A 17,215-nucleotide genomic window follows, 5' to 3' on the forward strand; every position below is an offset into this window, starting at 1 on the left:
TCGCTCACTCATGTCCGACTCTTTGCAACCCCTCGAACTGCAGCACATCAGGCTTTCCTGTCTATCACCAACTCCCATAGCTTACTCAAACTCATGTCCATCAAGTCAGTGATGCCATCCAACCATCTCATCCTCTGTCGTCCCCTTCTCTTCCCACCTTCAATCTTTCCCAGCATCAGGGTCTTTTCCAAGGAGTCCGTTCTTTGCATCAGGTGGACAAAGTAGTGTAGTTTCAGCTTCAGCATCAGTCCTTCCAATGACCATTCAGGACTGGTTTCCTTTAGGATGGACTGGTTGGATCTCCTTGCTGTCCAAGAGACTCTCAAGAGTCTTCTCCAACACCGCAGTTCAAAAGTATCAATTCTTCAGTGCTCAGCTTTCTTTATAGTCCAGCTCTTACATCCATACATGACTACGGGAAAAACCTTAGCTTTGATTAGACGGACCTTTGTTGGCGAAGTAATGTCTGCTTTTTAATATGCTGTCTAGGTTGGTCATAGCTTTTATTCCAAGGAGCAAGTGTCTTTCAATTTCATGGCAGCAGTCACCATCTGCAGTGATTTTGGAGCCTAAAAAAATAAAGTCTCTCACTGTTTCCATTGTTTCCCCATTTATTTGCCATGAAGTGATGGGAACAGATGCCATGATCTTAGTTTTCTGAATGTTGAGTTTTAAGCCAATTTTTTCAAAAACTCTCCTCTTTCACTTCATCAAGAGGCTCTTTAGTTCTTCTTTGCTTTCTTCCATAAGGATCGTGTCATCTGCATATCTGAGGTTATTGATATTTCTCTTAGCAATCTTCATTCCAGCTTGTGCTTCATCCAGCCTGGCATTTTGCATGATGTACTCTGCATATAAGTTAAATAGGCAGAGTGACAATATACATCCTTGACATACTCTTTTCAGGATTTGGAACTAATCTCTTGTTTCATGTCCAGTTCTAACTGTTGCTTCTTGACCTGCATACAGATTTCTCAGGAGGCAGGTCAGGTGATCTGGTATTCCCATGTCTTTAAGAATCTTCCACAGTTTGTTGTGACCCACATAGTCAAAGGCTTTGGCGTAGTCAATAAAGCAGAAGTAGATGTTTTTCTGAAACTCTCTTGCTTTTTCAGTGATCCAGAGGATGTTGGCAATTTGATCTCTGGTTCCTCCGCCTTTTCTAAATCCAGCTTGAACATCTGGAAGTTCACAGTTCACGTACTGTTGAAGCCTGGCTTGGAGAATTTTGAGCATTACTTTGCTAACGTGTGAGATGAGTGCACTTGTGCAGTAGTTTGAGCATTCTTTGGCATTGCCTTTCTTTGGGATTGGAATGAAAACTGACCTTTTCCAGTCCTGTGGCCACTGCTGAGTTTTCCAAATTTGCTGGCATATTGAGTGCAGCACTTTCACAGGATCATCTTTTAGGATTTGAAATAGCTCAACTGGAATTCCATCACCTCCACTAGCTTTGTTCATAGTAATGCTTCCTAAGGCCCACTTGACTTCACATTCCAGAAGGTCATAATATAAGCATCTATTAAATATCAAACACTACACTAAGTGTTTTCAACAAACTTGTCACATTAATTCATCAAAACCACCCTGCCAAGTGGACATTATTATCTCCATCTCAAAGTTAATTCTGCAGTACCTACCATACATCCTTCAGGAGATTTTGTAATGAACCTGACAGACATGGTCCCTGTCATCAAGGCATTTATAGTCTTGCAAAGAACACGACCTGGAGCAAATAATGGCACATGTGATTGGACTGGTAGAAGAGGAGGTTCAACATGTTGTGGGGACCTTGAGGAAGTGACCTTGGCTGGGGTGAAGAAGTATCCTAAGGAAGCAACATCAAGGCGACTGGAAGTTGGGTTAATGAGTGTCAGCCAGATGAAGATGGCAGAGGAAGCCAGCACACGCACATTGGCTTGGGGCCATGAATAAGTATGTCATGTCTGAGAACTTGGAAGCAGCCCAGAGTGGCCTGGGCCTGGAGGGCAAGACAAAGCAGTGGGAAGAAAGGCTAGAAAGCTGTCTAGGAGCCAGATGGTAATGCTGCCTCAGCTTCATTGTTGCTTTTCATTTCCATTTTATATTGGGACGTATTGGGAGTATAGTTGATTAGCAATGTTGTGTTAGTGTCATGTGTAAAGCAGACTGATTCAGTCATACATACATGTGTATCTATTTTTCAAATTCTTCTCCCTCTCTTTTCCCAATATTCTGTTGTTACAGAATATTGACGAGCATTGTCTGTGCTATTCAGTAGGTCCTTGTCCTATTTTAAATATAGTTGTGTGTATATGACAATCCCAAACTCCCAGTTTATCCCTCCCCCACAACGTTTCCCCTTTGGTAAGCATAAGTTTGTTTTCCGAGTCTGTGGGTCTGTTTCTGTTCTGTAAATAAGTTCAGTTGTATTATTTTTTAGATTCTGTGTATAAGCAATATTACATGATATTTATCTTTGTCTGACTTAGTTCACTTAACATGATAATCTCTAGGTTCATCCATGTTGCTGCAAATGGCATTTTTGCATTCTTCTTCATGGCTGAGTAAAACTCCATTGTATAAATGTACCACATCCTCTTTATCCATTCCTCTGTCAATGGACATTTAGGTTGCTTCCATTCCTTGGCTGTTGTAAACAGCACTACAGGAACTTTAGGGTGCATGTATCCTATCGCACCATGGTTTCCTCTGGATATATGTCCAGGAATGGGATTGCTGGGTCATATAGTAGTTCTATTTTTAGTTTCTTAAGGAGCCTTGGTACTGTTCTCCATAATGCCTGTACCAATTTACACTCCCATCAACAGTGTAGGAGGGGTCTCTTTTCTTCACACTCTCTCCACCTTTTGTTTCTAGACTTTTTGATGCTGATCATTCTGATTGGTATGAGGTGATACCTCATTGCAGTTTTGATTTGCATTTCTCTAATAATTTAGTGGTGTTAAACATCTTTTCATGTGCCTCTTGGCTATCTGTGTTTCTTCTTTGGAGAAATGTCTATTTAAACCCATTTTTTATAGAATTTTTCTTTAATTGAGCCTCATGAGCTGTTTATAGGTTTTGAAGATTAATCCCTTGTCAGTCACATCATTGAAAATCTTTTCTCCCATTCTACAAATTGTATTTTCATTTTGTTTATGGTTTCCTTAGATGTGCTGAAGATTTTAAATTTGATTAGGTTCCATTTGTTTGTTTTTTGTTATTTCCAATATTGTAGGAGGCTGATTAAAAAAATATATATTGCTGCAATTTATGTCAAGAGTGTTCTTCCTGTGTTTTCCTCTGAGAGTTCTATAGTATCAGGTCTTTAATCCATTTGAGTCTGTGTGTGTGTGGTGTTAAAGAACGTTGTAATCTCATTAGTTTACATGTAAACATTCAGTTTTCCCAGCCATGTTTATTGAAGATGCTATCTTTTCTCCATTATATAGTTTTGCCTCCTTTGTCAAAGATTAATTGACCATAGGTGTGTGGGTTTATTACTGGGCTTTCTGTCCTTTTCCATTGATCTATATTTCTGTTTTTGTCCCAGTACCATACTGTCTGTATGACTATAGTTTTGTAGTATAGTCTGCTTTGATAAGGATATCAGACTACTGTTGCCAAGGATAATAGAGCATTACTGTAGGGGCTTAAGCATGAGAGAAATGTGAGCAAATGCACATTCCAGCAAGATGAGCAGAATACACTGAGGCATCCCCTCAGAGTGCAGTTCTCAGCATCAGCATCACTCAGAATAAGTAAATTCTTGATTCTCACCCCAGACTTACTGAATCAAAGCTCTCTAGGAATGAGGCCCAAAACTCTCTTTTAACAATTTCTCTGGTGGATTCTCACCATAGTTTGAGAACCACTGGCTTTTGGTAAAGACTCTCAAACTTTACTGCATGTTGGAATCATCTGAACAGGTTTTTTTAAAAAAATGATGCCTGCCTGAGCCCCAAGCCAAATGTCTGATTTAGTTGATCTGAGTGTAGTCTGGGTATCAGGATTGTCTTTCCTGGTCCCCAGATGATTCTCATGTATGGCCAGGTTAAGAACTGCTGTGTCAGAGAGGATGCAGGCAAACAGGCCAGTGCTCCATGGTGGAGACAGTGGTAACCTGCCCTAGGAAAGTGGATGAACAGATTAGATGGATTCAGGAGATACAGTAGATATGACTTCATAGTTAAGAAGGAATAAACCAACCTAGTCCCAAGCACAGAAACTACCTTCTGCTTCTATACCCCGAGCTTCAGTGGCCACACTCCCACCCTGAAAGACAGCACTGCTCTCTCAGTGGCTTTGATCTCTATGTCCTCAGGATGGTCTAAGTGAACTGGAGCATCTCCCACCCCTGGCAGTAAAGATCATTAAGATGATCCATAAAAAGCACAGTTGCGTCCTTCATGCTGGACAAAATTCATAGGCTCTGGCCCCAAAAGTACTAAATGAGAGCCCGACCCTGTGTCCTCGCATCGTATTTGAGGCACCGTGCTAAGTGCTTTATGAGTACCACCTTCTTTTATTCTCACTACAAACCTCTGCTGTTGGCATTGTTAGTATTAGGACTTCCCCTTTGCAGTTGAAGCAGCAGACACAGAGAGTATATTGTGTATATTGAGCATATTCTAGTAAATGGCAGAGCATAATTTTGAGACCAGGTCTGACTGTTTCTAGTTCCCTGGGTCCCTGACTATTGTGCCCTGCTGTCAGTCCTAAAGGAAATCAGTCCTGAATATTCACTGGAAGGACTGATGCTAAGCTGAAACTCCAGTTCTTTGGCCACCTGATGCGAAGAATGGACTCATTGGAAAAGGCCCTGAGGCTGAGCAGGATTGAAGGCAGGAGGAGAAGGGGACGACGGGGGATGAGATGGTTGGAGGGCATCACCGACTCAATGGACGTGAGTTTCAGCAAGCTCAGGGAGTTGGTGATGGACAGGGAAACTTGGTGTGCTGCAGTCCATGGGATCTCAAAGAGTTGGACACGACTGAACGACTGAACTGAACTGAACAATTATTCTGGCAGGAAAAGAAATCCCAAACACGTGACACAGACAAGGTTGAGATGCTAGACAGGCCAGCACTGCCTACAAGAGCAAGTTGATATGTGACCAAAGCAATCCAAGAGGGCTTCCCTGAAGAATACAGGTCTGGAACTAGCCCCCTGAACGATACATCAGATTTGACATGGTGGAAGGCAGAGGAGAGGTCATTACAGGACTTGGGTGGGGGTAGGGGGAGGCTGGTTGAGCACTGCAGGATCATAAAGGAATGGATTGGTTTCCTTTCCAGGGTATTTTTATATATTTATTTGCTGCTCACTCAGAGAATTACTGCATTTGGAGCTCTTGGGTTATATTTACTGCATTGCCAGAAGCCAGCAAAGACATAAAATGGGTGACTCAGATGTGGAGGATGTTCTCATTGGCTGGCAGGCTCCGGGAGCTAAACCTTGCCTTTTGCAATCAAGGAGAGGTGCATCCTTCAGAATGGAGACTTTGACCTACTCAAGGTCTTCTCTTGGAGAGGGAATAAGGCACGGGAAAGAAAGACACTAATGGTCTTATTTTACCTTTTCCACTAATGTTGGAAGTTTTTTATGAAAACAGTATATAATTGAATGTGCACAGGATACCAAAGTCCACAAATAACCCTGAAACAGAGCCCTCATAAAGGCTCACATCAGAGGCAAGCCTGCAGATTTCATCAGATTTGCCCCCAGTAATAATAATAGAAGTAAACCTACAATGTGTCAAACCCCTAGAATGTGAAAATGTCTATTATGATTGTCATCATAGTAGTCCCCTGAGGAAATTATTTTAGAGTTCCAGGTACAAATGCTCAGAGAGGTTGAGTGCCCTGGCCTTGGTCACACAGTGAGTATGTGACAAAGGTGGGGTTTGATCTTAAGGTTGTCTGGTTCTAAAAAACCAGGTTTTCTGGTGCTATATTTTCCCAGGGTTATACCCTCTGTGCAGGGTCAGCTGTCTCTGAAACTACCAGCAAATGGCTTCATCTTTTGAAGCTTGCTTTCCTGCATGAAAGTAGGGGAAACCTGTTCTGGCATTTTAAGTGTTAATAGAATCAGAACTTGTGTAAGGATGAAATATATGGGCTGCAGAATGCCAAGTGCTAATAGCTGCTAAGATTTACAGAAAGTGTGTGCCAGGCACTCTGCTAAGCATCGTACACATACCACCTCGTTTAACCTCTCATCAACCCTATGAAGGAGGTATTCTTATTATTATTCCCATCATAGAGTTAACAGAGTTGAAAAATTAAAAGTGAAGACTTGGAGAAATCAAATAACTTGTTCAGTGTTGCTTAGCTTCAAAGCGGAAAGGCAGCAATTGAACTTGGACAAGAGAAGCGTGACCCTCTTGCACAGCCTCCTCATTGGAGGTGGACAGAGGGGAGACAGGCTGTAAGAGACAGGAGGACAGGAGTTTGGAGGCAGCAGCCAGGCCTGTCCAGACCTCAGTGTGTTCTTGAGGCTTGAGCTCTGGCACCCATATCCCCTGGGTAGAAACTGACTCTGTCCTGGCTGTAACTTTCCAGACCGCAGTGCACCAGGAAGGCAGCATTGGCTGGAACAGTTTGTCTCTGAAGGAGGATAAAAAAAAAAAAAAAACAGGCCTGTGGAGGACGGGGTGGCAGGGTGGAATGCTGGGAGGGGCCTCTGCTGTCCTCCACAGTCGCTGCTGGCAGCCTCCCTCTCAGACACGAATCCCTGGGCACCGAGGGAGCAGCCTGGGAAGTAGAAAGGAAACAAGGGGAACAGATGGAGCTAAACTCAGGTCAGCAGGTGGCTTGCGCTGCAGCTGCTGATAGGCGCACCTGCCTTGGTCCCTGGTAGCCCAGAATTAAGGATGCTCTATCAGCAACGTGACTGGGTATAAGCCAGCCAAGTTCAGACTTTACGTATTTCAGGGGAAGTGGCCCATCCCAGGACACAGCGCTAAGCAGCAAGACAGAGCCTAGAAGTGAGCAGATTGGTAACATAGTCCCGGCCTCATCACTGATGATGCTGCTGTGACTGTTGGTGGGTTACTTTCCTTCTGGTCACAGTTAATTAACTTAGTCCTTTAGTTGGCCAGGCAGTCATCAGAGCACACTCTGTAGTTGGCACCAGACTGGGTGCCAGGGATAGTGAAGTGAGCAAAATCACATCCCCTGCCCTCACAGAGTTTACAGTCTAGTAGGTGGACAACACATAATCTCATGAATGGATGTGAAACTATAATTGCGATAAATGCTGATAAAGGGAACATGCCCAGCACTGGGAGAATATACGGCAGGAGGAACTCACCAAGTCTGGTATGATCAGAGAAGATTTTGCTGCCAAACTGAAGGATGGAGGAGGTTAAGGTTAAGTTGAGGAGGAGACAAGGGTAAGTGCTCCAGGTGTGGTGGACAGTGTGTGCAGCAGCAGGAGGAAGCCAGCCCTTCCAGAGGCCTGGGCGGAGAACACAGTGGAGCAGACAGAGGGGAATGTGGTGCCCGACAGGCCGCAGAGCTCAGCAGGGTCTCTACCCTGGTCTCTACCCTGAAGTCAGTGTGTCATCTCCGAATCTCCTTCCAGCCACAGTTCTGGGTCATGTCAGTGTAGTTCTGAGACTGAACTCGGTCCATTTGCTCTGAGGCTGAGGACTAGAGATTTGTCCAGAAAGCAGAACAGTTACTCAAACAATGCATCAAGTACTCTGCCTGTTTTTTTCAATTTTCTGCATATTTGAATCACAGTCCTTTCTTCGCTTGATGGTGGGTTCTTTGTGGCAGTAACAGTGATGACTGGATGAGTCCAGAGTTGGACTCGCATCCACAAAATGATAATGTGTGAGCCCCAGAGCACTGAGGCATCCCTAGGGAAAGCTGGTAGCCCAGGATGTCTCCGGGCGCACTGGCAAGGCCCGTCCTCCAGGGCTGTGGGGCCAGTGAGGGGGCTGCATGCCCAGGCCCTGGCATGATGTCTCCGTCACCCCAGATGTCAGACAGAGTCTCCCAAATGGGTCCCTTTTCATTGAGTCATAGGCTTATTTGCACAGTGTAGGTGCTTCCTTCCTGCCTCTTTCTCTTCTCCCCCCACAGCAAATTCTCTCCATGGACATGAGAAAAGTGAGGCACATGGGAGACTGCCTAGGTGGGCATGGCCCAGAATGTGTGGGGTGTTCAAATGTACTACCCATGTGGTCAGATATGTTTGGGAAATATGGACCCATATGACCTTGCCTTCATGTAGGATTTCCCACTCACGTGTCTTCTTGCTTCGCAGAAAGGGGAGAGAGGAATACACAGAACCCTCTCTCATAGAGGATCCCTAGGACTAGTGTTCCCTGGAGTATAGCTTTGAGATATGCTCCTCTAGGTTTTTCAGAGACTCCTGGAACATAATCTCTTAGGGTTTGTCATTTATCAGATGACGGGGATGTGTACAGAGAGATCGTGACTCTGGCCTGAGATCTTCCGGCTAAGTTCAAATCATGAACAGAACACAAGTACCTCTAGTCCACACCAGCGCTCCCCCATCTCCCAGCCTGGTTTCTTTCATACACTACAAAGGGCATGGAGGGGAGGTAACATCTGATGAGCACCCATCCTCAAAAGAGTTAATTCTAGAAACTAGTTGCTAAGCTATAGGATCTCGTATATGCACACCATAATCATTCCACTCCATCATGCTCTAGGCACACTGAGGTGGGTATCTTATCTTCTCCCCTTTTTACAGACAAGGAAACCAAGGCTTAGAAGGGTTCAGTCACCTGTTTGATCCCTTTGAGTAAGGAAACTGCAGAGTCAAGGTTTGAACCCAAATCACCCTGACTTCCCTTGAAGCACAAGGTCTCATTCAGTCCTATCAGTAGCTGTGCAAGATGAAAAATAGTCCTCCATCTGCAGTCAAAAAACTGAGACTCAGGTTAAGAGATAAGCCAAGGATTGGGATAGCTAGGCACAGACTCCCTCCTGAGGGTCCTCCACCATGCGGTGTTCCTGCCAGTGCCAGCTAGCCCGACAGCCATGATGGTCTGAGTTCTTGTGTCTACATTGACTGAAAGGGCACAGCGGTGAGTGGAGAGAATTCTAGACCTCCGAATGGGCTTGAACCCCTGGCTGAGGTGATACCTGTCTGCACTAACCCTGTGCCGAGCTTAGTTCTCCATCACTTTAAAAGAAAAGCCCAGGGAAATAGTTCCTTTTGCTTGGCTGGCAAATCAAAACAACCACGCAGCCTCTGTCTGACCCCTGCTAGTAGGAAGATTATTTGGCTAATTAGGTAAAAAGCCTTCATGCACATGTACATATTTTAACCCTAATGAGCTGTCGGCGGGAAAGGTTTGCCCTTGGCCTGGTTCGCCAGCAGATCTCTTCTTTCCTTGGTGGAAAAGACCAGCAAGGTAAACAGAACCTTGTTTCCATGGAAGCTCCCTTGCTGGCTTTTTCTTTTCAGCTCTTGAAAGTAATTACTTGATTTCTCTTTGTTTGGATGGGCCTCATCCGGTGGGTCTGTGGAGCCTTTTCGTGGAGGTTGGCCCCCTCTCTCACACCAGACTATTTTCGGGAGCTTTGGTTGCATTTCTGTTTCCATCTTTCCTTCAGATCATTAACTCTCAGGCAGCAGTGTCCACCTTCTTGTCACTCCTGCTAATTAAAGTCCAACAGAGCAAAGGACTTGACCCTGGAGAAAGTAGGATACACTCAAAAGCCGAGGAAATTTGTCCAGAAATGGAAGCCCCTATCAGTTTCCTTTCTGGGCACAGAAGATTAGACCAAGACACCCACATCCTCACCTGGCAGGGACACTAGCCCATCCGGCACCTTCTCATTTGAATCTTTGATGCCCCATTGTGGGCCATGTCAGAATTACAGCCAGCATGAGCTGTTCTTAGAACACGGCCGGCAGCCACTATTTCCTGAGCGTTTGCTGCATGCCAAGGAGTGGGCTAAACGCTTTATATCTGTGGTCTCAGTGAATCCTCATTACTCCTTGGGTAGACTTATTATCCTGATTATTCGGAGGAGGAGGCCTGAGCACAGAGAGGTTAAGTAACTTGCCCAAGGTCACACAACTACTAAGCAACTACTAAGTGGCAGAGCCACGATAAGGACATGCCTATTGCTGTCATTTCTTAGGGAGGCCTCTGGCACTGCTGCAACCCGCCCAGAAGAAATCAGTCATGATAGGAAACAGAGGGTAGATATTTTTCTGCCCCCTAGTCATGGGGCGGCAGCCGGGGAGCGGGTTCTTTGTATTAAATTAAACAAAGTAAGAGTGAGGAGTTAATTGTCAGGGCCAAAAAGAAGACCAGAACAACACACTAAAAAAGAAAGTGAACGTTAACCAGAACAGAAAGAGCTCCAGGTTGAGGCAGGGCCAACTCCATTTCACATGGCTCATGCCATTTTACTGCATTCCTATAAGTTACAGAGACTGTTTCCTCGTCTATAAAATGGTAATAATGAAGGTACCTTCCTCATAAAGATGTTTTGTATGGGGAATTTCCTACACTACCCTGTGAAACACTTGTTTGCAGTGAAATAACTATGTCAAAGACAATATTGAATGCAGTTAAGTAGGCTTATTTACTACAGAATTTCCCTAAATATTAATTATGTAAATATGTGTTGTGAATTTTCAAGAGGAAGCAGTGTTTCCTGGCCCAGAATCCTTTTCCTGGGAGAGTGCACATTAAGATTTATTTCTTGGAACCCCTGAGAAAAGGGTTTAATATATGTCATACAGTACCTGCTCTTGAAGTAGGCATCAGTAAATGCTAATCCCTTCTTTTTTGTGTCCAAATTATTCAAATAGTCATACCTATTCTATCTAGATTTTGAGCTCCGTAGAGGCAGGGGCTGGGTCTGTCTTGTTCCTTTCTGTATTCCAATATCATGCATAGCAAGACATTCCATAAAAATTTGATGAATGAATAAGTAAACCAATGAATGAATGAATGACGTTTCATGTAGAACTAGCCTGCTCATCTTCACTGTTGGCTTTCTTTGCCATTTGTAGTTGTATTTGGTGAGGCCAGTGGGAGACCTCAGACACCTCTGAGAATTTTCATAATGGAAATAGTTCTGTTGCATTTTTTTTCTTTTCAGTTTTAACCTCTGCGAGCACCATATCTTCTGACAGAACCTGTTTAACTGTAACCCCTAACCAAATAATTTTGCTTCTTCTCAGTGAAGTAGTCAGATATATATATATATATATATGTATATTGCATACATATTTTGAACAAGACATTTCTAAGTGTTCCCAGTGGGTTTGCACCTGGATATGAAGAAGTCTGAAGCTTCCAAGAAACGGACTAAAAAGCACTTCATTGGAGCTTAAAACCAGCACTGAGGATACCAGGTTTCCTATGTGTGCCAGTTGTCAAGCAGTGATGGATGGACCACTGGTCAGTGGTGTGACTGCTGATTAATTTAGAACAGGATTCCAACTCTTGTTCTCTGGGCATTATACAAAAAAATAAAATTTTAAGTTAAATAGTAGTTGAATTGTTTCAAAATCTCACAGTTTTCCTTACTGTAGAACTCAGGAACTGTATTTCAACACAGCATTTTCCAGGCTTATCTAACATTCTTTTGGAGCCTTTCCAAGTCCTTTCTTCTGGAGTATCTAATAAGGTTGTTGTTCAGCAGAACACCCTTTGAGAAATGCTAGTAGATATATGGCCAAAAGTTACAATCCAGTCTTCGTGTTTTAGAAAATAGTTCTGCTCATCAAAACTCTGGAACAGAAAAATTGTGTAAAGCAATTATCCTTCAATAAAAAAATTAATTGATTAAAAAAAAAAACTTGTGGAAGAGAAAAGATAAGGCAACTCCTTAATTGAATAGAGTGATAAAAAGACAGAGCATAAAGCCAGGTAGATTTTTATGTTTTGTAAAATAAACTGAAGAAGGCTATTCATGGTACTTCAAAAAAAAATGATTGTAAATTATCCAGTTTTCTTATTTACATCATAGTAGATATAACTTTTGTGTATAGTTCTTCTGTGTATTCTTGCCACCTCTTCTTAGTATCTTTTTGCTTCTGTTAAGTCCATACCATTTCTGTCCTCTATTGTGTCCATCTTTGCATGAAATGTTCCCTTGGTATCTCTGATTTTCTTAAGAGATCTCTAGTCTTTCCCATTCTATTGTTTTCCTCTATTTCTTTGCATTGTTCACTTAGGAAGACTTTATCTCTCCTTGCTGTTCTTTGGAACTCTTCATTCAAATGGGTATATCTTTCCTTTTCTCCTTTGCCTTTGGCTTCTCTTCTTTTCACAGCTATTTGTAAGGCCTCCTCAGACAACCATTTTGCCTTTTTGCATTTCTTTTTCTTGGGGATGGTCATGATCCCTGCTTCCTGTACAGTGTCACGAACCTCTGTCCATAGTTCATAAGGCACTCTATCAGATCTAATCCCTTGACTCTTATTTCTCACTTCCACTGTATAATTGCAAGGGATTTGATTAAGGTCATTTCTGAATGGTCTGGTGGTTTTCCCTACTTTTTTCAGTTTAAGTCTGAATTTGGCAATAAGGAGTTCATGATCTGAGCCACAGTCAGCTCCTGGTCTTGTTTTTTATGACTGTGTAGAGCTTCTCCATCTTTGACTGCAAAGAATATAATCAGTCTGATTTCAGTATTGGCCATCTGGTGATGTCCATGTGTAGACTCCTCTCTTGTGTTGGAAGAGGGTGTTTGCTATGACCGGTGCTTTCTCTTGGCAAAACTTCATTAGCCTTTGCCCTGCTTTATTCTGTACTCCAAGGCCAAATTTGCCTGTTACTCCAGATATTTCTTGACTTCCTACATTGGATCATCGAAAAACCAAGAGAGTTCCAGAAAAATATCTACTTCTGCCTTTATTGACTACGCCAAAGCCTTTGACTATGTGGATCACAACAAACTGTGGAAGATTTTTAAAGAGATGGAAATACCAGACCACCTGACCTGCCTCTTGAGAAATCTGTATGTAGGTCAGAAAGCAAGAGTTAAAACTGGACATGAAACAGCAGACTGGTTCCAGATAGGGAAAGGAGTACATCAAGGCTGTATATTGTCACCCTGCTTATTTTGCTTATATGCAGAGTACATCATATGAAATGCCGGGCTGGATGTAACACAAGCTGAAATCAAGATTACCGGGAAAAATATCAATAACCTCAGATATGCAGATGATACCACCCTTATGGCAGAAAATGAAGAACTAAAGAGCCTCTTGATGAAAGTGAAAGAGGAGAATGAAAAAGTTGGCTTAAAACTCAACATTCAGAAAACTAAGATCATGGCATCTGGTCCCATCACTTCATGGGAAATAGATGGGGAAACAATGGAAACAGTGAGAGACTTTATTTTGGGGGGCTTCATAATCACTGCAGATGGTGACTGCAAACATGAAATTAAAAAATGCTTGCTCCTTGGAAGAAAAGTTATGACCAACCTAGAGAGCATATTAAAAAGCAGAGACATTACTTTGCCAACAGAGGTCCGTCTTATCAAAGCTATGGTTTTTCCAGCAGTCATGTATGAATGTGAAAGTTGGACTATAAAGAAAGCTGAACACCAAAGAATTGATGCTTTTGAACTGTGGTGTTGGAGAAGAGTCTTGAGAGACCCTTGGACAGCAAGGAGACCCAATTAGTCAATCCTAAAAGAATCAGTCCTGAATATTCACTGGAAGGACTGATGCTGAAGCTGAAACTCCAATACTTTGGCCACCTGATGCAAAGAGCTGACTCATTTGAAAAGACCCTGATGCTGGCAAAGATTGAAGGTGGGAGGGGAAGGGGACAATAGAGGATGAGATGGTTGGATGGCATCACCGACTCAATGGACATGAGTTTGAGTAAACTCTGGGAGTTGGTGATGGACAGGGAGGCCTGGCATGCCGCAGTCCATGGGGTCGCAAAGAGTTGGACACGACTGAGCGACTGAACTGAACTGAGACATAACTTATTTTCTGTACCATTTCATAGTATAGATGAGTTTCTTTTTTTTAAGTGTGGAGTTGGGTTTTCATCTTCAAATTTCTGAATAAAAATGGTTCTTGAAAGAAAAAGACTTAGAAAACTCACAAGTTCTTAATTGACTTTTTTGTTGTGAGTTAATATGTTCTGAATCAAAGAATAGAGCACATCCCTTTTGAATGTCACTGTTCCGTACTTATTAAACTCTTCTGTGAATAAAATAATGTATCAATTACTGAACAAAGCAGACTCATTACAGTTTGAAGGATGATGCTAAGCTTGCTTAGAAATGAAGAGAGAACTTTTAATTCCTAGAGTAGGGATCAGTAACTATGGCCTACCACCTGTTGTTCATAAAATTTTATTAGAACACAGCACTGCTCATTTATTTAGATATTGTCTGTGTCTGTTTTCATGCTTCATTGGAAGAATTGAGTCACGGCAGCAGAGACCTTATGGCCCTCAAAGCCTAGAGTATTTGTTATATGGCCCTTTGTAGAAATACTTGCCAATATCTTTCACAGATTTGTAGAAATGTGGGAAAGGGATGCTGGAGATTACATAACCAACACCTTTACTCTATAGATGGTAAAACTGACACCAGAGAAGTTAGGGAATTGTCTCCCCATCGGAAAGACAAACATAGATTTCTTTTCTTTTTTTTTTAACCACGTGTAAATTTAATATAGATGTGGCAAAATTCAGCTGAGTGGGTAACTAACTGCAAATTTCACAAACAGTTCATGGGTGAAGCATACTCAGTATAGTTTCTAAGGCATGCATTCAATTAGTTAGAAGGAGACATGCATCTACTTCTACTATACTGTTTAATTTTTCATTAAATTTATTGGAATATAGTTGCTTTACAGTGTTGTGTCAGTCTCTGCTGTATAACAAAGTGCATCAGCTGTACATATGCGTATGGCCCCTCTGTTTTGGATTTCCTCACCGTGTAGGTCACCACACAGCATTGAGTACAGTTCCCTGTGCTATACAGTTGGTTCTATTAGTTATCTATCAATATTTTATACATAGTAGTGTATATAAGGTATCAACACCACCTGAGAGGCTGCCGCCATCTGGAGTACTGGTTGAGAAGGTCTCAGGGCTCAGAGAGAATGGAGGCAATAACTGACTGATCATCCATGGTCCAGGGGTGGGAGAGCAGCAGGATATATACTATATAGGTGCTTTGGATGCAAACTGTGTCTGCTCCATATATCACTAATGGTTATATTTCCATCTCCTTCTCTGTATGTCTGTCCTGTGAACACTTTCTTTGTTGGACCCCAAACAGAAGTGCTGCATCAGGCCCTCATTAGAAACACTACTGCCTAGACGTTCTTAAGTGATTCTATCCAAGTTCATTCAGATGCCTTTCTTAGCAACAGCCTGCCTATCCCATCACGCTCTGTCTAAAAGGATTTGTCTGTCACACAATACTTAAGTTTTAGTGAAATAGGTCCATGGGAGCACAGAGTAAAAGTGTTAATCGTAAAGTCATGAGTTCCTGGGCTTTTGTCGTCACCCAAATTCAGAGTCTCCATGTTTGTGCTTTTGTGCAGCTGGACAATCCGGACGAGCAAGCGGCCCAGATCAGACGAGAGCTGGATGGCCGTCTCCAAATGGCAGACCAAATAGCCAGGGTAAGGAAACTCTGGGGACATTTGCTGGGGGACCAGGCCTGAGTCCCACACAGGGAGCACAGTGACTATTAAGGGCCGTGGAAAGACAAAACTGAGACTCAGAGAGGACGGAAGATGAGGACAGTCATCCTGATGGAGTCCTCAGCCCTCCTCCTCAGGGCCACTGTCCCTGAGACAATGCATGTATTTCCTGTACTCCAATCCATACTCAGATCCACCCTCACCTTCCTTCCGAGTCCTTGCCTTATGTTTCCATCTGTCTGTTGAGCATTTCCACTTTGATAATCCCCTTCATTTTAAGTTGGAAGTGTTCAGAATCTCACTCCTTACCTTCTTCCTCTGACTGAGTGCACACACCTACTCTTACTCCTCTTCATGTAGCCTCTGTCTAATTACTATGGATGGAACCTCCTGGTTATTGTTAATTTCTCCTTCCTCCCCACAACACTCCACACTCAGTCTGCCACCCAGCTTGTTGATTCCGCCTCCCAAATGTGGGTCAGATCCATTTTACTGCAATCCAGCACCACTGCTGGTGCTTCAGTTCAGGTCCTCATCTTCCAGGCCTGGATCTTACAGTAGCCTCCAACTGGGGATCCCTGGCTCCACTCTCTCGCCATCTTCTGTCCATCCTGCACGTAACTGTCATTCTAAACCTTGTATGTGGACATCTCAAAACAGAGCCTCAGAATCCTTCAATAGAATACTCCATTGTCCCCAGAACAGAAGCTTGATCCTTTAGAATGACATTCAAGGCTCTTAATCCACAGACCGTGTCCTTCCTTACTGGCCTCACTCTCCCATTGCTTACCCACCAGGACTCCCCATTCCAGCTGCGCAGATTGTCTCCCTCTGACGAGTCCAGGCCCTTTCCAACCCCAGTGCCTTTGTTCTCACTAGCGTTTCAACCTGGAATGACCTTTCTTCTCTCTTCTACTTATCACGCCATCCTACTCAGCCTTCAGTCCTCAACTTAAGACCCCTTCTCTAAGAGCTTGTCCTCCCCACTTTTGTGCTTTCTTTTTTGCCACATGTAAACCCTTGTAATGACAGTTCATTGAATGGTGATTCTTCATTGGCATAACTGAGTCTCCCAGTAGGTAGGATTGCTTTCAAGTTGGGATTATGTCTTCCTAATGATGACTGGGAGCCTAAGTGTTATCTGCTATTCTTACTACACTGCCGTTTGTGTTGTTTTTCACAGTAGTCACGCTAGTGGTGTTTATTGAGTATTGCCTTTGTGTCAAGCATGTTAAATGCTTTACATGTACCATCTCATTCAGTCCTCCAAACAGTCCTGTAACGATATTTCAGTTATTCTTGTTCTAGAGATGGGAAGAATCTAAGCTAAACAGCTCCATAATAGTTAAGAGACTAAACTAGACCTTCAACTCAAGTCTGAGTAAGTATCAGGACTGGAACAGGGTGAGGTACTCACCTCAGACACAGAATTTAAAAATTCCGGGAGGGAGGATGTGGGCATCAAAATAATATTTTAATGCAATACTTTAAAAATCATAACCAATGGAAAAATATCCATGAAAAACAAAGTATCAACGTTTTAAATAACAGCATCCTACTGGTTCCTATGGTAGCCACAGGCCATGTGTGCACGTGA

General features: G+C 43.0%; 1 protein-coding gene across 26 annotated transcripts in view; it reads left to right on the plus strand.

Annotated features, from left to right (window-relative positions):
* CADPS (calcium dependent secretion activator) overlaps positions 1–17,215 on the plus strand; it is an 807,294-nt gene that overhangs the window by 528,785 nt on the left and 261,294 nt on the right. For all 26 annotated transcript variants that reach the window (XM_081524519.1, XM_081524520.1, XM_081524495.1 and 23 more), the window contains one exon: positions 15,517–15,597. In XM_081524519.1, coding sequence (XP_081380645.1) covers positions 15,517–15,597 — 81 coding nt within the window. The remainder of the gene's footprint in view (positions 1–15,516; positions 15,598–17,215) is intronic.

Source organism: Giraffa tippelskirchi, chromosome 9 (assembly GCF_054371585.1).
Source record: "Giraffa tippelskirchi isolate mGirTip1 chromosome 9, T2T-mGirTip1v1.2.pri, whole genome shotgun sequence".
NCBI classification, from domain to species: Eukaryota; Metazoa; Chordata; class Mammalia; order Artiodactyla; family Giraffidae; genus Giraffa; species Giraffa tippelskirchi.